This window comes from Esox lucius, chromosome 2 (assembly GCF_011004845.1).
Source record: "Esox lucius isolate fEsoLuc1 chromosome 2, fEsoLuc1.pri, whole genome shotgun sequence".
In the NCBI taxonomy this organism is placed as follows: Eukaryota; Metazoa; Chordata; class Actinopteri; order Esociformes; family Esocidae; genus Esox; species Esox lucius.
The window spans coordinates 30,363,766-30,386,874 of record NC_047570.1 but is presented as its reverse complement, the minus strand read 5'-3'; the positions used below and the strand labels follow the sequence as shown (position 1 = coordinate 30,386,874).

General features: G+C 44.2%; 1 protein-coding gene across 5 annotated transcripts in view; it reads right to left on the bottom strand.

Moving 5' to 3' along the window:
- The window catches only part of lrrk1 (leucine-rich repeat kinase 1), a 70,628-nt gene that overhangs the window by 22,716 nt on the left and 24,803 nt on the right, over positions 1-23,109 (bottom strand). For all 5 annotated transcript variants that reach the window (XR_004574760.1, XM_029125317.2, XM_013137338.4 and 2 more), the window contains 22 exons: positions 22,776-22,947; positions 22,049-22,228; positions 20,329-20,480; positions 19,973-20,199; positions 19,704-19,831; positions 19,049-19,212; positions 18,319-18,456; positions 15,444-15,556; positions 15,107-15,177; positions 14,305-14,434; positions 12,878-12,990; positions 12,582-12,793; positions 11,511-11,675; positions 10,447-10,619; positions 10,180-10,303; positions 9,854-10,013; positions 9,280-9,556; positions 8,450-8,621; positions 7,922-8,097; positions 6,790-6,929; positions 6,187-6,460; positions 3,363-3,532 (listed from right to left, as the gene is read on the bottom strand). Coding sequence is in view for 4 of the 5 variants with exons in the window: in XM_029125317.2 (XP_028981150.1) it covers positions 3,363-3,532; positions 6,187-6,460; positions 6,790-6,929; positions 7,922-8,097; positions 8,450-8,621; positions 9,280-9,556; positions 9,854-10,013; positions 10,180-10,303; positions 10,447-10,619; positions 11,511-11,675; positions 12,582-12,793; positions 12,878-12,990; positions 14,305-14,434; positions 15,107-15,177; positions 15,444-15,556; positions 18,319-18,456; positions 19,049-19,212; positions 19,704-19,831; positions 19,973-20,199; positions 20,329-20,480; positions 22,049-22,228; positions 22,776-22,947 (3,631 nt within the window). In the remaining variant the exon portion in view is untranslated. The remainder of the gene's footprint in view (positions 1-3,362; positions 3,533-6,186; positions 6,461-6,789; positions 6,930-7,921; positions 8,098-8,449; positions 8,622-9,279; positions 9,557-9,853; positions 10,014-10,179; positions 10,304-10,446; positions 10,620-11,510; positions 11,676-12,581; positions 12,794-12,877; positions 12,991-14,304; positions 14,435-15,106; positions 15,178-15,443; positions 15,557-18,318; positions 18,457-19,048; positions 19,213-19,703; positions 19,832-19,972; positions 20,200-20,328; positions 20,481-22,048; positions 22,229-22,775; positions 22,948-23,109) is intronic.

The window sequence follows — 23,109 nt, the reverse complement described above, 5'->3', positions numbered from 1 at the left end:
CGTGATATTTTGAATCGTTTCATGCCTCTTGCATTTTTTCATAGTTAAAAAAAAACTGCATGAGTCCATTGACTGTTTCCTGGGAAATTGCGCAACCACATTACAATCCTATCATGTACACACACACACACGCACAGGTTCATAAATGAACTGAATTATTACAAACAAAATGTCCTGTCAGGCCAAACATGAGAATGACGCATCAGCGTTTTCAATTGGAACGGCTGCTGTGCGTCACGATTCCATTTAGTCACTGATGACCCCATCACAGATATCTATCGGCCTGAAATTCTGATTTATAGAACTCAATAGAGCACACTTCTCCACAGACACAACAGAAGCAGAAGAGCTGGAGCTGAGAAAAACTGGGAGGATGATATGCTACATTGAAATACTTTCTGAGCATAGATTTGGCAACCACCGATAAACAAATTGGTTTTCCTAACGTGTAAACTTTCTTAATAGGTTCGGTTTAATGATGGTTGTTTCCTAAACTCGAAAGTCTGCAAACTTTCAGATTATTGCCAAAGTGTGGCGGAGGCTTTGCGTAACTTGACTGTTAGGATATGATCTTCACACATTCCAAGGAAGCTTACAAAAAGGCCCAATGTGTCAATTGTTAGCAGCACACTGCAAGTCTTTTCTGGAAAGTAATTTCTAATCAAAAGGTAGCGCTGCTTCTTTTTCAAACAACTTGCTTGACCAGACAGATAGCAGAATCAATTTGCCCAAACTACCAGACAAGTAAATCCATGCCAGCAATATCTCCTCCCACCCTGGGCAGTTATAAACCCACCCTTTGGGAGTCCCGACCACACGTTGGTTACAGAACAGCCAAGTTTCTGAACCTAGGCTGTAGTGGACAAATGAGCGCTCTCCACTTTAGAGAGACAAGCAATGTACTAAGACAGGGATATCATGGTTTGTATCTGAAAAGTGCTTACAGTAAGTATAAATGTATGCTATAATGATGAGAGGGGCATGAGTGCGTAGGTAACACATCCATACAGCCAGGGCCAGTGCCCAGGGCCAGTGCCAGTGCCCAGTGCCCAGTGCCAGATACAGAGATGTGAGGGATATCTAAGGACCAGGTCAAGCCAATGGGAAAGAACATACTACTCTTTAAAAAAAAAGGCATTTTCCGGGTAGAACCCTTCTGGGTTCCTCCTGGAATCTTGAGGGTTCCATGCAACAAAGGTTGTACCTCGCACCCAAAAAGTTCCTTCTAGGGACAGCTGAAGACATGCTTTTTAACCAAGAGTGTGGTGGGGAGATGTAGCGACAAGTGGAAAGTGGAGGAGAGAAAGTAAACAGAGCAAGAGAGAGACAGTTAAGAGAAAAAGACTGGCAGAGAGAGACAATAAAAAAGAGAGAATGAAGCAGTCTTTGAGGAGAGATACAGAGGGAAGCTAGGGTATGTGAACTGCTCTGGCCTAAGAGGAGGGAGGAGACCAGCCTCAGGGTGACAGATGATAGCAGGAAGAGAGACCGTAAGTCCCAAAAACAGAGAAAACCCCCCAAAAGTGCACTAGCTTTGACCACCATCCATGGGGTTCGGGACAGAAGTAGTACACTACATAGGGAGTGGGCTGCCATTTCTGGCGCACACCGACAGTCCTTATCACAGCCCAGGGACAGAAGGAAAGAAGTGGAGAGAAAAAAAAAGACAGGGGGAGAACGGGATGAACAGAGGGGAACAGGAAGAGGATAATGATGAACCCTTAGAGCCTGCTGAGAGATGGCTCATATTAGTGTCCAGGGAAGGACAGAAGAGAAAAGAGAGAGAGAAGTGTGAAGCCTGGAAAAGAAGGTGATGTAAGATGGGGGGGGTGGGGTTCAAAGACAGAAGGAGAGAGAGGCAGAAAGAATAATAGAAGAAAGAACTAGTGAGGAAATGGAGAAGCAATGAGGTGATAGATATGGTGTTCTGAGTCTGGAGACAGCCCCAATCACTACACAGGGATAAAACAAGGTAAGGACAAGACAGAGAAGGAAAGGATGAAGACGATAAGAGAGCAGGCACATGAAAAAGATGACGAGAGGTCAAGGGAAAGAAGGACGAAGGAAGGAGAGAGGGGAGGAATTACTGATTATAAGTAAAGAGATGAAGAGTGAGAGCACACACACACACACACACACACACATTATACACTGTGAGGATTAAACACTGCCATCTCTTTCTATGAAGTAGGCTCTTCTGACACCCTTACACAGACACACATGCAGACCGGCAGTCAGACAGACACACACCTCCAGCTGAGACTGGTCATAACTTTCTAGAAAAAAATATTAGTTACTTAACCCAAAGCAGGCCTAAATATAATGTGATGGTCTGCTGTTTATATACGGTTGGTAAAACGTTTGAATGGTTTCAGTCATTAGGCTGCACTTCTGCCCACTTGGAAAAGCCTTCATCACAAATGGATTGATTTAAGTTAATACACAAATGACAAACCTACAAATTAGAACCTTTTAACAGGAATATTTAGTTAGAACCTTGGTCAATAAATATTGCTCATAAGCATTATACATTTTTTATTCATGTGAATATATTATTTTGACTATAGCCTAATACTAAACCCAATACAGAGCCTGGCAGGCGCTGCTTTGAGCTGGTGTGTGTGCACGTGTGAGAACTGAGCAGGATGAATTCATTCTGTTGGATATCCTGTGATGACTGTCAATTGCACTGCACTAAAATAAGCCTTTGATTCCTCTTCCCAGTCCAGTTTTGTTACCTTAACATGCATATTAAACAACGTGGAATGCACACCAAAGAGATACGCCCTGCCGACCATGCATCGGTCGAATACCAACAGCTGTCGCAGGCTAAAAGCTATTTGGTGCTAGTGGCTGTGGTTGCCAAATAACAATTATTAGTCTCAGTATTGTTCTCAACAAGCACTTACCAATATTTAAACATAATAGCCATTTGGGCACTGTGTCCCCCAATTATTATTGTTAACCAAGCCTGTCCAAAACGGAACATACAACCCATAGACGTATAACAATGCAGAACAGTAATCTAGTTTCCAGAAACCTCCGCCCAAATGCACTTTGCTATAAACTCGGGAATCAGTTAACGGAAGAGATATTTATTGATAAACAAAATCCAGGCAAGACTTAACATAGTTCCAAGGTAAATTACCTGAATGACAGTTGATGGTCTGCTACTTGGTCTTTGTGTGTCACCTGCATGACAGTTGATGGTCTGCTACTTGATCTTTGTGTGTTACCTGAATGACATTTGGTCTGCTACTTGGTCTTTATGTGTTACCTGTAGGGCAGTTGATGGTCTGCTACTTGATCTTTGTGTGTTACCTGAATGACAGTTGGTCTGCTACTTGGTCTTAATGTGTTACCTGTATCACAGTTGACGGTCTGCTGCTTGGACTTCTTAAAGGTGAAGCGCTTGATGGCGACTGGTTGGCCACGGTAACAGGCTCTGTAGATGACGGTGCCACTGCCACCCTGTCCCAAGATATCCACGTCCTCCTCATTACTCTGCAACTGAGTATTGTCTAGGAACAACCTAGACACACACATACACACACACACACAATTTTAAAGATACTTGTAAAAGCAGGAAAATAATCCTGCAACAACAGGAAATGTTCTACCACATTCTGTACATACCTAACACACTGTATACTCTGTACTGTACATACCTAACACACTGTATACTCTGTACTGTACATACCTAACATCGGTTCTGTACATACACCTAACATACTGTATAGTGTGTACTGTATAGTAATATAATCTTGGATTGCACCCCTGTCACTTTGTCACGTCGCCGCTGTTATAAACAGTCTTCAGATGCTTCAGCACTATTGATGGTCAAATGTTGTGTGGGCATATGACTATAAACATGGACTTATCACTGTTTAGTCTGAATTACACAAAAATTACACAAAAAGTTTAGCTTTTAATTATTTGCCTTCTTTAAATTGTCGTGTTTTCAGGGCGCAGTAACGCACTTTTGAACAAATCTACACTGGCGCTAACAGAGGGTACGTCAACTAGAATGTTTGATTGGACAAAAAATGAATAATTAAAACAGTACTGTGAGTGCATGTGCAACCCACAAGTGTACATTACATGCTGAACATACCGTCTACTGGCCCTACAAGACAACATCCAGCAGCATCTGGTATGACAATTTTGAGTGAGGAACAGAAGCATTCAATTTGCAGTGGTCTATTAATTTTAACCATTCTGTTCCTCACTCAAAACCATCCTTTTCGACTTTTTTGGAAACTAAGGAAAAAAGTGCAGGGGTCTCTTAATTATTTCCAGAGTGGTATTCTAGGGGGGCATTTTGGAGGCAGACAAAATCTTTCACGTGAGGTTTTGTTGTAGTGAGCTTAGTCAACAAACTGGGCCAGATGCTAAAATTTGCATAGAACAAAATGCCTTGGTCAGCTGCCAATCTGCCCAGAATTTACTGTATTACTTAGAGATGATTTCCAACAAGAAACATCATTAGGGGTCAATTTAATCCAAATTTTTAATTGCATTTCATCTAATTCTACCAGCAGCCTGAGAGTGTGCGAACACGTTGTCGTGTGTGTGTTATTTGTCTACATAGCACTGGTGCGGGCTGATGTCAATTTGTTTGAGGAAGTGATTATTTCGTCAATATCTCTGGTCTCACAGAGCAGCGCTGCAGCATAAATATTTGTGAACGACTGTTATGCCATGAATAGTAAACAGAAAGGGAGGCCTGTGGTCTTTCAGAGATAGGCTTGTATAATCAACCCTGCTGCACTGTGTCTGACTGTACTGTATGTGTGTTTAGTCATGCCTCTGTGTGTGTGTGTGTGTGTGTGTGTGTGTGTGTGAGTGTGTGAGAGAGAGAGATTGTGAGTGTGTGTGTGTGTGTCCATCCAAGCCTGCCAGTGTGTACTGTGATTGTTGTACTTCTGTCATTGAGGCGCCTAAAGAATCTCGAGTCAACACGGGGCCACAAAGCCCTGTCCCACAAGTCACCACGTTACACATGAGAAATGCCTCCATTAGAGGTCTCAATAACATCCACACAGTGTGAGAGACAGACCTCTAGTTTGACAGGCAGACAGACAGGGAGGAGAGAGAAGACAGATGGATTAACACACGGATAGACAGGAAGACAGGATCAACAGACAGACTGAAAGACAGGCAGGATCAACAGACAGACTGACAGACAGGCAGGATCAACAGATAGGAAAGACAGAAGACAGAGAATGGACAGACTTACAGAAAGGCAGGATCAACAGACAGACTGACAGAAGACAGAGAACGTACAGACTGACAGACAGGCAGGATCAACAGACAGACTGACAGAAGACAGTACAGACAGACATGGAGGACAACTATTTAAGGGCGACAAAGTGAATTCCTATAGGGACATTTAGCGGGATGTGTATCATTAAGTTAGTAAGGTGAGTGTTGATTGAGTGAAACAACACCAACTAACAAAACGCGAGGGCAACGCTTCGTCCCTGCTGACTGAATGGAGCCACCCGCCTCTATGGTTTGGTAAAAACCAAAAGCTCAGCTTGAGTGGAAGTGACAGGTGAAATGAAAAAGGATGATGGGTCACTGGTGAGAGGTAACAGGTGTGTAGTTCAGAGGGTGTGACTGACATCACATTCCAGAAGAACCAGTTCAAGCTCAGCCCAGAAAGCCTGACCTATAAATCTGTTTGCGTCTAAACAAGCCAGTCATTACATTAGTGTTATTTTAGCAGCAGGGTATTATGCTGGCAGCGCTCACATATTCTTTATCACAATAAAAGCCATAATTGAAATGTATAAGGCAATATATTTAACAATCTAGTCCGTGAAAAAGAACAGACAAGAATAACAATGGAACGGACATTAAACATAAAATGTACATACTAGATTGTTAACTATATTACCTTATATATTTCAATGATGGCTTTTATTTTGAAAAAGAAAATCTGAGTTAGCACTGTTAGCATAATATCATGCAGCTAGAAGAACGGTAATGAAGCCTGGAACGGCCATCGCTACTGAAGCCCACCTGAGAATACGTCGCTATGAAACCATTTGGGCTGGCTCTTCCATGAGAGGGCGCAAGTACAGACGTCAGTGGAGCCGTGGACTGCACATCCTCTATGCGGATCAAGTGGTTATTAAAGGTTCAGGGGTTCAGAGGTCAATGGGCAGGGTGAGAGGTTACCGTGAGGGGAAGTCCGTCATGAAGAGCTCGGGGACGAGCTCCTGAAGGGGTACAGGCTGTTTGGGGTGCTGGGGACACACTATGTGTTCCTGGTCCATGGCAGCGATGACACAGTCCTCCATGTTGAAGTAGTGGATTCTCTCTTTTCCTCCGTCGGCTGCTGGTCCTGTCCAAGGCCCGTGCCAATGACTGGGTTTGCCCATGGAGGAGCACAGGGGACAGGGGGCATACTGTTCAATCAACAGGGTCCCATCACTCTCACTGGCAGTCAGGGCTAAAGGAGGAACAGAGTCAAACACCTCAGTCCCTCATGTCCCTTCTCAGGTTACATCTCAGACGGTCTCCGCCTCAAAATGGATGTTTTTACATTCCGCTAGGAGGCATTTTAAGCATGAACACCTTGTGATTATACTTAATTGATGGTATGCTGCCTTTTGTGTCGGTGTCATTTGTCTCGTATCTACCGTGCAATTATTGTGTTATGTATTGCTGCAATCCTTTTCTTTTCTCATCAGGCATAGTAAACTACTAACATAATAAAAGGGATATCTTCTAAAAGGGTTAACGAAGTGTGAATGTAGACATTATAGAGATGTGCCTCACCAGGGAACCACTGTTCGATGAGGGAGTTGACGTGGTCCGTGATGAAGGCCATGGCAGAGAAATCCCTGCTCTCCGACTGGCAGATGATCTTGATGCCTCCACTTTTCTTCCTCTTCCAGTTGACGTCGGAGGACTCCACACTACCAGGGAAGGGAGAGCGCAACCACGTAGAGTTCAGTGACCATGGAACACTTGCAATGGGCTGTCACTAAGTACATTAAAAAGTAATAATGCAATTTTTTACATCAACGCACACACACACACACACACACACACACACACACACACACACACACACACACACACACAGGCACAGGCACACTGGCACACGCACCTCCATAATTTGGGCATTATAACTGTCTGTTTCTTTCTTCTTTTGGTTCTATACTGCAAAACTATTTATTGTATTTCAAACACTCAACATAAAGTAGAGATTTCCTGCTTTTATTTTCAGGTAATTGTGTAAATATTGGTCTCACCATTGAGAAACTACAAAAATGTTATACATACACTATTTGGGGCTCTACAATATAAAAAGTGTTGTCGCTTCCAAATGGTGAAACAAGTATTTACCCTCCAATAAGAGCTGAAAATAACAAGCGTATATTTTACCATGGCAAGTTTCATTAGAGAAAATTGCTGTGTACTACAAGCCAAGCGAAAGACACACATTTCTTAAATAAATCATTATCTGTGTTTAAAAAAAAACGATAATAATATGTGTTTATTACGTGTAGCACTACTCTTTCTCGTATAATTAGACAATGGAGGCATATACAGTAAGAGTACCACATGTGGATTTTAAAGACATATAATTATGTGCTTGGCTTGGCTAATAAGCCCTTCATCCAGTACTGAACCTGGCAGTGATGAATTACGCCTGTTTGTTCAGAACCCGACCGGGTCAGGGGGAGACCGTTCTGGGGGAGACCGTTCTAGGGGGGGACCGGGTCTGGGGGGGACCGGGTCTGGGGGGGACGGGTCTGGGGGGGACGGGTCTGGGGGAGACCGGGTCTGGGGGAGACCGGGTCTGGGGGAGACCGGTCTGGGGGAGACCGGTCTGGGGGAGACCGGTCTGGGTGGAATGTTTGCATTTAAGTCCCATATCACCCTGTTGTACCCTTGAACTCACCTTAGATACCCTCCGTCGAACGTGACCAGTAGCCCCTCCCTCCAGTAGATGGTCTGCGTGCGGCGCACTCTGAAGGTGCTGCAGCGGTTCCTCTGCTTGCTGCCGGTTCCCGCAAAACTGTAGATCACAGTGGCCCTCCTCCGCTCGGACTTGGCGTTCCTCTTCGTCTCGAAGGACTTGGATAAGACAGACACGTACGTGTTGTTAAATGGGTACAAGCCTTTGAGTTCTACACATACAAATGCATTCTGTATTTATCTCTAATACAAAAAAATAATATTTTACATAAAAATAATCCCAGTATTTATAATTTTATATCAGACAGTACCATAAATATCATCTAGCTAGCACAATCCAGAATGCAGACACGGCTCTAGTTGAAATGACCTGTACACGTTCAAATGACTTCCTTACTGTATTTTCAGTGCCCTGGGGGTTGTTACCAGTAAACCTTTGAAAATTCCCCGACAGTTGTTACAAGGAAACCTTTGAAATTGCCCTGGGATAGTGCGTAGGAAACACTTTCACCTGAAGGTCCATTTCGTTGAGGCTGATGAGCATTCGGGCGATGAAGCGTTCCCAGAATCCTGCTGGCACAAAGCTCATCTTGAAGAGCCGCTGGATGGTGTTGGCCGTTGCTTGGCGGAAGCCATGGATGTCCATAGCAGGCTTAGGGGGAAGGAGGTGGGGGAGCAGGTAGCTATACAGGAGGACAAAAAAAGGACAGTTCAATGCATAGGAGAAAATAAAAACATGACTGCCCATAGCAGGTTTTAGAGAATTCAGGTAGGAGAGTAGACAACTGTCGAGAGGGAGAAAGCAGTACGTTTTAATGTTACGGATATTCGTAAGTTTAACAATGACATTATTTTAGTTGTCAACTATACTGAAGAACCAAACCGAAGCTTCTACTTCTAACCCAAATTGGAGAAGTACTGGAGCCTAGGAAGAAATTCGGTTTTACTCTTTTGTTTAGGGGCAGAGTGACAGATTAACCCCTCGCCTGGGATTCGATCCAGCAACCTTTCGCTTATTGATCAGAGGCTCCGACCGTTTGACCACATGCCGACCCTGCAGCGCTAGGATGTAAGAGTTAGGGGAGCAAGAGAAGAAGAAGCAGATGGTAGAGCTTCCAGTTATGAATGGTTGTATGGTGAACACGGTGGGGCAGATATATGATATTATGGGACCAGTTCTGCTTGTTTTCAGACAGCCAAGTTGGGCTGGAATGATTCAGACAGAAACACCATAAATTGATTGGAATACGTCCCTATTCTACAAATCAGAGTGGCCTGTTTGCAAAATACATTTCTATCGAAGCAGGACACAGCCCAGGTCAAAGAACCGTCCGCCAATACCTGTTGTTGGCCACAGGCAGGGCGATCTCAAACTTGGCCAGGAACTGGAAGTACTGCTCCTCTGTCTGCTGGGTGAAGCCGGTCCCCCCCAGGAGCATGCGGAGGTCCTCGGCCCGGATGACACCATTCCAGGCCACCGATCGAGAGCTTTTGAGGTGGATGATCCGCTCCAGACACTCGGACAGCCAGACGGGACACAGGAAATAGAGGGTACACAGACCGTGGCTGGTGTCTGGGAAGTGGAGGAGGGTGCCAGTCTCGATCAGGAAGCTGATGGCTGAGGAGACAGGAGGGAATTAGGTTAGTTCTCCAGTTCTCCAGGACCGCAGGTTCTCCAGGTTCTCCAGGACCGGGAGTTCTCCAGTTCTACAGGACCGGGAGTTCTCCAGTTCTACAGGACCGGGAGTTCTCCAGTTTTCCAGGACTGGAGTTAGTGTGGCCGCTAATCCACACAGTAAGTACAAGAATAAAATGGCTGATCTGAAGAGATAACGTGTCTAGAAAAAGAATATCGTCACTGAATAAAAAAGGATTTCAGGTCTCTAATAAACTGTGTCAGAAAAAGAACAGGTACCCGTTTGAAGGTCCTCGTAGTCTCTGATGTCACTTCCTGGGTTCTGCTCTATAATTTGGTCCAGCTGGGAGTCTGTCAGGTACTGGACCTGGTCTTCTGCGTCCCGCCGCTCACGCTCGGCCAGCACTGCCTCCTGCAGCATCAGGTAACTCTTGGGAATCTGTGGAGGGTTACAGTGTGTTCATAAAGAACTCACAGTGTTAAGAAAAAGTACAAACCAGACAGGTGGTCTATTTGCGGCAGTTTGGGCAATCATTTTTATTTGGATTCCAATGTTACACACAAAACAGCTTAACACACACAAACACACACACAAACACACTTACCAGTCTGCCCACCAGCTTGTTCCCACTAGCAGAAGTGCTACTGTTGTCCTTCATGGAGCAGGCAACCTGGAATATTAGCTTCCTCAGACCATCCAGGCCCTCCAGGGTCTTACATGATACCTCACTGAACACACATGCGCGCACACACACACACACACACACACACACACACAGTCAGATGAACAGACACACATACACACACATCCAATCAGAAGCCCATGGTTGCCATGGTCTCGATGTGTGTGAACGTGTCAGCGTGTGACTCACTGCAGGTGTTTCAGAGTGATGTCAGGGTAGCCGCTGGCTCGCGCTCCTGACGGCGATCGGCAGAGAGCCAGGATGTAGGCGCGCAGCGTGGCAACCCGCTCCATTCGGAACTTGGTGTCAATCAGGTCCAGATGGGTGCCCACCACAACCACAGCAGAGTTAGGGGCACGCGCCTAATGGTCAAAGGTTTAGGGTTACAGGTCAATGTATGACCCCAAAGGAAATTCTCTGGTCATATGTCCCAAATCCCAACTGATGTTTTCAATTATTTTCTCCAAATGTCTGCTGGTTGTCTTTTGGGAAATGTAACTTGGGAAAAAAAAATTACTTTTTTTTTATTAACTTTTTCATTCACTCAAAGAGAGGATATAACTTAATTAAAATCAATGATTTCACCTAAATGGTTCAATAAGTGTAAATTTGGGTTTTCTATGGGATGACATTATTTACCCACGTTTCGTTTCTGAGGTATTGCATTTGAGGCTCCCTACATAATGGAGAGATGAAGATAGATCAATAATACCTTCCCAATTTAATCACAGTGTAGACAAATAATGAGACACTCTTTTAGTCTCTCAACAATGTTTAAAAATCAATGTACAGAAAATGAACTGAATTTAATGAGCATTATTTGTGTAGAACAGGGGATGGCAACAGTGGGTCTGGAGAGCGGTTGTTAACTGATCCTTTCATTGACTGAATGAAAGTCTTACAGGTGCGGCTGCTCTCCAGAAACAGGGTTGCCCACCCTGGAATAGAATACAGACAGATACTGTAGAAATGAACGGATATCAGAGTCAATACAGATACATTTAAAGAATTGAAGGACGGAATATAAGACGGTATTCTAAGAAAACATGGCACCGCTGAGTCTTTGGTCAAGCAGTAATGTTCCCAGCCGGTTCCAGAGGGTTTAAAAACCCACAACCAGCCATACAATTATCCTACCAGGCTGTCTGTCCCTTTGTTCCAAACTCTTTCAATTACATGGACATGAATCAAAAAGAACACAGGTATAGTTGATAACACACTGTGGAAGGCACCTAAAAGTTTCCCCATCTCACCTCGATGTTAAGCAGCCAAGACTGAAGGTTAGCTACGGCCTCCTCTCCGAGAGCCAGGTTCCAGATGACCACGTACAGGGCCTTGTCCGTGAAGAAACACTGGTTGACCGTGGCCATGTTGGCTGGGCCACCGATGTCCCACACGCTGAAAGCCACAGAGTCCGTCTGGCCGGGAATCAGAGCAGCAGTTCAGACAACACTATAAACTACACGTCAGACCAATGGAATGATTGATGAGAATGTTTACCGAATGTCAAATAAAATGTAACATCTGTTGCACTTAGGGAACTGATTTTCTACTAATACCCCTTCTGTTCACTGTTATACAGACAGGGTCTGACGCATTGGTTTATTGGGTCAGGTAGCATAGAGGAATGGGCACACTGTGTGAAATAAATAGTATCCTAATCGAGCGTCTGACGCGGTTTAGTTTAAAGATTAGGAATATGAGTCAACATAGCTTTTCGGATGGTTTCTGTATTGTACAATCACAGTCGCCTTAAACAACAACATTAGCAAGGAATGAAGTCTGCTAAATCTACAGACTGGTTCTCAGGCCAGAATAAACTGTCAAGGAAATACAGAATAAAACACAATGTTTCCACACAAAGCAATGCATTCAAGGATCATACAAATCTCTCTTCAGAAACGAAAACAGTCACAAATTGGTCTGTCACTACGGTTACTGAACTGGACTGGTCAGACAGGGCTGTTACTATGAGAAGAAAACTGGACTGGTCAGACAAGTCTGTCACTATGGCTAGAGAACTGGACTGGTCAGACAGGTCTGTCACTATGGCTAGAGAACTGGACCGGTCAGACAGGGCTGTTACTTTGGCTAGAGAACTGGACTGGTCAGACACTTCTAGGATTGCAAGTGTTCTAGCTAAGCTTCTCTGTCTCAGACACGTCAGTAAATATAACAATTCTGTGCCAAGGTAGCCACTAAAGACGTATTATTAGCACCAATAGCCATTACCTAAGAAAAATCCCAATCCTGTGTAGTGTGCCACATTTCAAATATGTTTGCTGTGTGTGTGTGTGTTTGTGTGTGTGTGTGTGTTCTCTTACACCAGCTTTAACCCCACTGGGCCTGTCCAGTTCCCAAGGGGCTGTACTGATGCTCTGTACACAGGAGAAAGGGGTGGGCCTGCCCGTCTGCAGGACTTCCAGGAGGGATGTCTTTCCCTGCCGAGGAGGACCAATCACAAGCATCTTCAGCAGCTTACAGGGCTCAGCTTTCCGTAGGTGGGCTCGGAGGAAGGACAGCACAGACGCTGGTCCTGACAGGGAAACAGGTTTCATACACAGACAGGTGGACAAACGCACGCTAGCATCTACCTCTACAGAGTACGTTAGTATGGTACCTTCCTTCCTGACGTCCTGGGGAACATTGGTGATGTTGAGGTCCTCGATGTCCAGCTGCCACAGATTAGAGAGCTGGCCCAACTCAGCTGGAAGTTCCCGAATACCTGGGTTACTGTATCCAGATCAGTGGGGTGAAAGAGGGTGTTAGGTATTGAATTGTTAGAGGTGTTTGGATTTATGAGAAGAAAAAAAAAAAAAAATTAAGAACTTTCTTTCCACTCTTGTAGGAGGCAAAAAGACTGGGATTAAGAAACAACACAGACAGAAAATACATGGCAACAACACAGTACCAATGACAACAGACAGTAAAACCTAGACACTCAGCTACAACAGGAACAGACAACCCAGCATGTCAACCGTTATATGGCAACACCACAGACCAGGCAGTAAACAACAGAAAACATGTTAGGGCCGTTAAGTCTGATGCATTGTGGGTAATTCGGATAGTTAAAAACTGGCAAAGTCAAGCATGACACGTTACGTTAACCTGCGTTGCTTAAGAGTAGTTGGAACGATTTCTCAACTTTGTTGGCAAGTGGATTCAAGCAAAATCTAGGTTTCTGTCTCAATGCTCCTGTTACTACATGAAGTGAGTGAACACAGTCTCTATATGAATCAATGAATACAAATAGACAACAGATGGGTAAAACTAAAGAATTTACAGATATTACAGATGGTTCGTCGGACACCAATAAAGCTTTGTCTTGGGCTAGAAAGCACTTTCAGTGAGTAATTTTCCATTGCGGACTGACTAGGCACAATCTGTGTCCGGGAAACTATCCCTATGGCGTCAGTCCAAAGATGAGACAGTAGACTTATTGCCATGGATGATGAGATGAAATCTAACTCCGTTCACTAGCCTGGCCAAGAACACAGACTGAGTGCTATTACACAGGACGGCATAATAACAAAACAAAGCCTGTGTGTGGAAGAAGATAATATTGAGAGAGCTAAGTGCTGATCTCCAGTTAAACCTCTAGATCCCACTCTGGGCAACAGCCAGGCTCCACGTCCCAAATGACACCTTGTCCCCCTAGTGCCCCAATCTTCATCAGGCCCCATACGTGGCTCGGGTTGAGAGTGGCGACCCAGTAGGGGATAGGGTGTCTTTGAGATGTGGCCCATGTATTTCCTGTCGGACAACACCGATCCTGCTGACCTCCAGATAGACCAGCAGGCAACAGCTGCCTCCAACCGAGTTCACAACAGCGTTTCAGCCGTTTCAACACTGTCAAATGCCTCTTTCCTTTGTTTCTTTCCAGTTTTAATTACAGCTCTGTGATGACAGGAATGCCTAAGATGTCTACCTTGTGATTTTCAGCTAGCATGGTGGTCCCAGTTCTGCCTGTGCCAATGCTATGATGCTAGCATTAAAACTAAAACAGATCTGAGGCTGTTGAAGAAGGGGTGGAGAAACAAAACGTACTTGGAAAGGTAAAGCTCGGTGAGGTTCCTCAGGCAACACACCGACTGGGGCACAGACTCCAGCTGGTTGTCGTTCAACGAAAGCACTTCCAATGCATCCCGCAAAATTCCTGGAAACTCGATGGGACACACTGCCAAGCAGAGGAAAGGCACGGACACACACAAACACACACAGTGACCATCACTAGACACTCTGTAGATACACTAGGATAACTAATTGCTGTTGCGTGAGAGAAAGATGGAGAGAGTGTGTTAAAGAGAGAGTACATGAGATGGAGAGATGGAGAAAGAAGACAATATGAAGGGGAAGAGACAGTGAGGAGGTAAAGGGGGGGGGGGGTACGAGAGATGGAAAGAGAGACTAGCTTAAGACCCTGTGTGGTCGAGATCAGCAGCTCTTAAACGTCTCCCATTGGGACCAGCAACCGTTCCACGTATGGGAACTAACTGGTCTAGATGACAAGGAATTACAGTTCCTGGAGGCTTTAGAGAGGTCACTGCCACAGTCTCAGTACATGCCAGCTGAGTTCAATACACTTAATAAACAACCACTTTATACTGGCCCAGGTCATTATAGATTAGACCACTCCGCTTCTGAACAAACCAACATAGTAAAGTCCCCAACACAGTCCACTATAAGTCTGCTGCCAGTCACTGTAGTTTATATTACACTTCAGATAACCTCCGTCCAATCCAATCAAGTCCACTACAGCCCAATTTAGAACAATACAGTCCACTATGGCCAATCCAGTTAATTTTGCAACAGAAAACCAAGCTGGTCCACATGAGTCCAGCACCAGTACCTGGGTCTGGGTCTCTTCGATGCCATGTGGTAAGAAAAGCCAGCTTCCTGGTTTTAGGTCCTTCTTCAGTCCTAAAACGAACATCACGTTCATTACATTTAATTCATTAGACAGACATTTATCCAGCATGACAGCAGTCAGTGATTACATATTTGTCCTGGCCCCTCATGAGAATCAAACCCATTGGTTTAATATATGGTTTACCATGTTGGTTTCTGTGAGAGCAGATTAACAAACAACTAATAGATCATAATGTCCTCTATAAGTGTCAAAGGTTTGGGGTGTAGGAGTTGCTGCTAAGTAAGAGTAGGTGCGTGACCTGTGACTTTTTACATACTTGCCCAGCTGGTTCCTGGAGAGGTCTAGGCTTCTGAGCAGAGAGCATTTCCACTTGTTGGCTGCTGGCAGAGTGGAGATCTGATTTCCACACAGTTTGAGAGAGACCAGGGCCTTTTGAAGAAAGAGTGAGGGAAGGAGACAGATTGAGACAAAATGTCACCAAAAAACAACCTATGGTCATGACACAACTTTTAAACCAGCACCTGGTCCCACTGCTGTCCCCCCACTGCTGTCCCATCTTTTCACACCTAACTACCGGTACTTTACTGTCTGGCTTTGTCCAAACGGACATGTTTGCAAAGAATGAGAGTTAATAATAAAAATAATCTAATATTTGGAAAATGCCATTACACCTCATAAAAAAAACATTGTTTTCCTTGGCATTTTTTTTTTATGGAAATAAAAGGCATAACATTAGTTTCCAACCGTCATTGTTTACTCAACATCCTATAAATGAATCTTGTTTCTGAAGTCAAAGACGATGTAGTCACCTCCAAAATGATTCAAAAAAAATTAAATAAAAAATATTGAAAAATTATATTCTTTACTTTATATTTTTATACAAATGCTCAGAATAATGGCATGCCTACAGTTTCTAAGAAATAAACTGCATTTTTTTTTTTGCATGTAGGACCTAAAAACTACATGCAAACATACAGTTCTATTTTTAAGATGTATTTTCCTGACTAGTTCCGTGCATGAGCCATGTATTGTGGGACCAAAGTAGGCATGTCATTGTAAAAACTTTGTTCCACTATTACAATCATAAATGTGTATTATTCCACCTACGTTTACTTCCTGCTTTTCTATTTTCTCTAAACTAATTTCTAAATCCATGAACTGCTAGTGTCGCATAGCCACACCTAAAAAATTCCCCAGAGCCAGTTTCTCAAGGCATCTACAGTGCTGACGCCACTTATGTTATGCCGTTTAATCTGTGTTTTAGTATGTGTAACCAATAAGCCTGTGTAGACAAGCAAGAGATGAAAAGCCTATTCCATTTCATCAGTAAACAAGGCTGAAGTAGATGTTACGTTTCCTGCTAATGCAAAGCTAATGATGTTCGCATAAAAATAAAAAACTGTCAAAAGGCCCTCCACAAATGTTTTTCTGGTCTTTAGAACAATTAAGAACAAGTTTTTGAGTGAGTACGACTACGGCGCTTTAACTAGACAGCCAATTAAATCTCCGAAATTTAACTTTGACCAAAACCAATGTTCTGATGATGCTTCACCACTAAAAGTAATTAGAAAATTAGGTGCAAAATGCTAAAAAAAACAAAATATCCCTTTACGAAACTGTACAGTGCCATTCTGTGGCTTCCTGTTTCATTGGGATATAAAAACGAGGTTAAACGCATGCAAAGTCCATTTGTCATTTATCACCATGGGGAAAGGCAAATAACACACCAATGAAGGGCCAAATGGTGGTTGTCCTTAAGAAAATCAAGCAATTGGAACAAAAAAACTAAATATACCACGTCCCACTGTTCGGGGCAAAGTCAGTAAAAGAACGGTAAACCTGCTTGTTAGCGGATGTGTACTGTGAGGAAGATGGTTTGGGAGGAAAAAAAATTGCCACAGTCAGAGTTGCAGAACTTGGTTCCATCTCCAAATCTACAATGACACGCCACCTCCATGCCAACTGTGTTTCTGGATGGTTTGCCCGAAAAATCCATTAAGAACAACCAGCCAAAGTAGGGGCTGGTAGTTTCCTAAACCACACTGGCACTTGGATTCGAACTGTGTGCTATGGTCAGTTGGGAAAAAATAGAGCTCTGTCTAAAGTAATTGCCTTGCTGTTAGTTGTGTCATTGCCCAGGGGTCCCACAGAGCGTTGTGCAGTTGGCCAGAAATACGATGAGGCATGGCCTCAATCTCCAACTGGACATCACAAAAATCAGGAGAAAAACAGGCTGAAAAACTCTTACTGAAAAAACTGAGCTCCTTCACCACGCACATCAGTGGTTGGGTTAGCTTAGAATCAAGGATCATATCTACTGTAAAAAAACTGGTTGTTAATCTTTAAACTCATCACTTGTTAAAGTCAAGAACATCAAGAACTTGACTAAGAACCAATACATTTCTGCCAAAAATCTGGGTAAACGCTGGGAAGTACACAGAGAAATCCTCCAAGAAATGGCTAATTGACAACAAAATACACATTTAGCAATACACATTTTGTAATAGCCATTTCAATCTCTGGACTGGAATCTGATTGGTTTGAATCACTGCATAAAGCAATGGTATACTGCAGGATCCCTAACAATGTGTTCTCCAATCTCATAAAAAAAAAATATATATAGGATATGGCTCAGTGGACAAGCAGAATGCACAAAGTAATGAAAACAAGGGTGCCAATAATTTGTACATAATTATATGCCACAAATTGGAAGATTAGAGTATAGCTGTATTACCTGTGTTGTTTTAGTCTATTCTGGGTTTTTGGTCTTTAGGTGACAATCATTTTGGAAGCAACCATATTATTGCAGAATAGAGCAGGAGCACCACCTTGAGGTGCCTGGAAGAATTATTAGTAATAGACACCTTAACAAGTTGTGTTAATTTCTGCGGTTTAGACTTGGTAACAGACCGCCTTCAAGTGTGTAGCTGCCCCAATTTATAAAGGTTTATGGATGTTTCTTTCCACTATGAAAACATCCATTTAGGAAACAGTGTTCTTAAGAATATGGCGGTTCATTGATCAGTTACACCAGAGGTTCTCAAATCGTTTCCCTCAGTCTTTTAATCAGCTGGGAACAACTGGGTATTTAGGTGCTCAGACCGCCCAGGTTTAGAACCTCAATTACATATGCAATTCAGCCTGCTGAGCTGAAGCCTAAGCCAAACCTTGCTAGAGCTCCCCGGGCTTACCTCCAGCTCAAATATATAGGAGGGCAGTTCCTTGATGAGGTTGTCAGAGAAATCCACTTCTTGGAGCTGGGCCCTCCAGAAGATGGAGATGGTATCTGGAAGACTCTCGATTAGGTTTGACGAGGCTCGACAGTATTTCTACGGGTGAAAAAGAAAAATCCCATCATCTCTCATCCAGAAGACAGTTCGCAAGCCATGACCACAAGTGGAAGGGAATCTGAATCACTGATGTATTCTGGTCTTATGATGAACTTGGACAAACAGCTACATGGAGATAATTTCCGAAGACGTCACAGCAAGCAACAAAATTGTGGCAGCTAACCCTTTATCATGTTATAGTATCAAAAAAAGTACATCACTAACTTTACATTTAGAAACCGGGTGGTTTGAATCCTGAATGCCGATTGCCATGGTATATGAGATCGTATACCATGGGTATGACATCACATTACTTTTTTTTTTTACTGCTCTAATTGCGCTGGTAACTGGTTTATAAGTGCAACAAATAATCTCCCTATGTTTGTAGTATACCACCAATATACCTCAGACAAGCATTGTGTCCAGGCACTCCACGATGCATCGTGTCTAAGAACAGTTCAACAGTTCTCATCCGTGGTACACCATACCACACCCCTTCTTGCCCTACGCTTACAAACATACACACACGAGAAGCAATAATGAGGTGGTGATGGTCCAGATGGACCAGTGCTGTGGTGTAGGTCATGCCTACCAGAGGACAGGCCCAGGGGTCAGGGAAGCTGTTGAGTCGGTTCTGGCAGACTTTCAGGGATTTGAGGGATTTAAAAGAGTGGAGGATGGCGGTGGGAAGACTGGTAAGAGAGTTATCTGACACATCCAACTCCTCCAGCTGACGCAGACCTATCCAGTTAGTACCTGAAGAGTGGGGAGATCAGGAGAGGGTCAACCAACCATCCAGGCAATCGACCAGCCAAACACAGATTGGTTTGTACAGAATGTATTGTGTTAGTAAAACCATGTAGCCAGGGTAACACCCGACTCCAGTCATCCTGGTGATAACAATGAAGGGCACCTGCCCCCATTCTTCAAAGAGCTGGTCTTCTGCTGGTTGGATATCCCCATTCTGAATTACAACTAATCATTAACTATGTGTTACTAAAACACTGTATTGTATTCACTTCCAAAATCATTTGAGGAAGCTCTGGGCATTGCACATGCAAACTGTTAATAAATGCTAAACCTTCAAAATGCTGGCACATTTTCTGTGAAAGCTGGTATTACAACAAGCTCCTGTCCAGACGGGTCAAAGGGGACAATAATAATAAAAAAGTACAGATAAACACTAGCAGATGAAACTAAAACATTCAAGTACACTGAGAACCCTACTCCAACATGGTGGATCGTACCATTAGGAATTTCAAATAGGTTGGTGAGCTTGTTCTTAGCGGCTGAGAGCCTCCGGACCCTGGTGAGATGGAGCAGCCCGGATGGCAGGGTTGTCAACTCATTCTGTGACAGATTCACCTGGTGGAGTCTACAGTAGGAGTGGTGCAAACAGAGGACAGGGAACACACACACACAATTAGGCTCACAACACAGCATAGGTCTGTAGACAGTGTAGGGTGTGTGTGGCGTGTGTTTCCGGGTGCATGTCGACCACGCGTGGCGTGTATACCTGGAGCAGATGATCTCCTGCGAGTTGTGGGCTGTGGGCAGCTCTTTGAGCAGGTTGTTGGACAGGTCTAGCGTGCGGAGCTGCATGAGCCCCCAGGGCACCACAGAGGGCAGGGCACAGAGGCTGTTACAGGAGAGGTCCAGGTGGGTGATCCGGGACGACACGTCCATGAACCAGTCCAGCTCCAGCCATGGCAGCTTCAGACCTGACCACCGCACGCACAGTAACTGGACAGGAAAAACACAACAATGTTGGCCAACAGCCACACACAGTATCTGGATGGGGAAAACAATGAATGCCCTGGGGGAAGCATAATCCATGCAAATACACACACACGCAATCACACACACAATCACCTTTCCATCCCCTTGTCCTGTGTGTGTTTCGGTGCTGGCCTCTACCAGCCGTTGTCTGAGTAGAAGTGAGCTGAAGGCAGGGTGATCCATCAGGGTGTAGGAAGAGAACCCAGCACCATTCTCCAGCAGGAAACTAGCTATCTCCTCATTACCTAGTAGATAAAACACATTTAGCAATCTGAGTGTAAAGTGACATTTCTGAAATGAACTGTAGTGACAAATAACAGGAAATGCATTTACGTGTTCCACCAATAATGGTCTGGAGTAGGTTGAAATTGCGCCCTAAGTACTGGCCTTGGATCAGTTCTGCAATTTACTCACTGATGGTTTAAGTTAGGACTGGAACAGGCGAAACTGATCCTAGAACTGAACAGAGGGGAAACTTTACCTCTGAACGTCTATAAAGAGGAACTGATATGGATTGGCTGTGGGATTCAGTAGGCGAGGAAATCCCCTATCTGTTTCATAGGGAGAACACACTACAGGGCCTGTTCAAATGTGACAACACACCACAGTGCCTGTTCAAATGTGACAACCCACTACAGTGCCTGTTCCAATGTGACAACCCACTACAGTGCCTGTTCAAATGTGACAACCCACTACAGTGCCTGTTCAAATGTGACAACCCACTACAGGGCCTGTTCAAATGTGACAACCCACTACAGGGCCTGTTCAAATGTGACAACCCACTACAATGCCTGTTCAAATGTGACAACCCACTACAGTGCCTGTTCAAATGTGACAACCCACTACAGTGCCTGTTCAAATGTGACAACCCACTACAGTGCCTGTTCAAATGTGACAACCCACTACAGTGCCTGTTCAAATGTGACAACCCACTACAGTGCCTGTTCAAATGTGACAACCCACTACAGTGCCTGTTCAAATGTGACAACCCACTACAGTGCCTGTTCAAATGTGACAACCCACTACAGTGCCTGTTCAAATGTGACAACCCACTACAGTGCCTGTTCCAATGTGACAACCCACTACAGTGCCTGTTCAAATGTGACAACCCACTACAGTGCCTGTTCAAATGTGACAACCCACTACAGTGCCTGTTCAAATGTGACAACCCACTACAGTGCCTGTTCAAATGTGACAACCCACTACAGTGCCTGTTCCAATGTGACAACCCACTACAGTGCCTGTTCCAATGTGACAACCCACTACAGTGCCTGTTCCAATGTGACAACCCACTACAGTGCCTGTTCAAATGTGACAACCCACTACAGTGCCTGTTCAAATGTGACAACCCACTACAGTGCCTGTTCCAATGTGACAACCCACTACAGTGCCTGTTCAAATGTGACAACCCACTACAGTGCCTGTTCCAATGTGACAACCCACTACAGTGCCTGTTCAAATGTGACAACCCACTACAGTGCCTGTTCAAATGTGACAACCCACTACAGTGCCTGTTCAAATGTGACAACCCACTACAGGGCCGGTTCAAATGTGACAACACACCACAGTGCCTGTTCGAATGTGACAACCCACTACAGTGCCTGTTCAAATGTGACAACACACCACAGTGCCTGTTCGAATGTGACAACCCACTACAGGGCCTGTTCAAATGTGACAACCCACTACAGTGCCTGTTCAAATGTGACAACACACCACAGTGCCTGTTCGAATGTGACAACCCACTACAGGGCCTGTTTAAAGGTGAGTGGTCATGTGGTGTTCATGTACACTACATATGTGTTTCACTCTTTACCTGCGTGTGCGGCTGCGTAGAGAGGCAGCCCCGTGATGACAGCAAACTCCTCATTGTGGATGGCACAGTCCTCAGCATCGGCATGGTAACCCAGCACTAACAGTCGAACCACCTCCAGATGACCCTGTTGGCATGCGGATGCCAACATCCAGTTCAGCAGGTCTCTACGTAAACACGATTCTGAGAGAGAAAAGCAATTTGTTTATTATCGCTTAACTGGGACTATTACACAATCTGAGAGACACACACCATCGAATAAACTAATACTGCTGCTGCTACTTTTAATGCTACAGATGAAACTACTATTATTATTGCTGCAAAAAGCTCCTAATATGATTATAACTGCAAAGAGATCCTAATATCATTATTACTGCAAAGAGATCCCAATATGATTATTACTGCAAAGAGATCCTAATATGATTATAATTGCAAAAAGCTCCTAATATGATTATAACTGCAAAGAGATCCTAATATGATTATGCAAAGAGACCTAGTATTCCTAATATTATTATTACTGCTAGTAGTCCTAATAATATTATTACTGCTAGTAGTCCTAATATTATTATTACTGCTAGTGATCCAACTATTATTAACAGTATTAAAAGCTATTACAGACGCTACTACCTCTACCCACCCCCATAACTACTACTACTGTTACAACCACATCCTTAACTATGACCCCCACCACCCAACCTCTGCTACTCCTTCCACGTTACACACTCCTTACCTGGTACTGAGTCGAGCAGCTCTCTGACCAGGCTGGCATGGCCGTAGTGAGCAGCCAAGATGGCAGGGTTTTCATCTGACGGCTCCTGAGGCAGGGGCACATGGGCCTCAGTGAGGAGGTAACGCACACTCTCTGTATCCCCATTCTGGGTGGCCAGACAGAGGAGACGCAGCTGAAGGAGCGACAAGGACAGGAGACAGGGAAGGAGTTATATGGAATAGAAAGTACAACCCTGTTTCCAAAAAGGTCGGGACACTGTGTAAAATGCTAATGAAAACAGAACGCATTGATGTGCAAATCATTCATCCCTATACTTAACTGAAAATTCTACAAT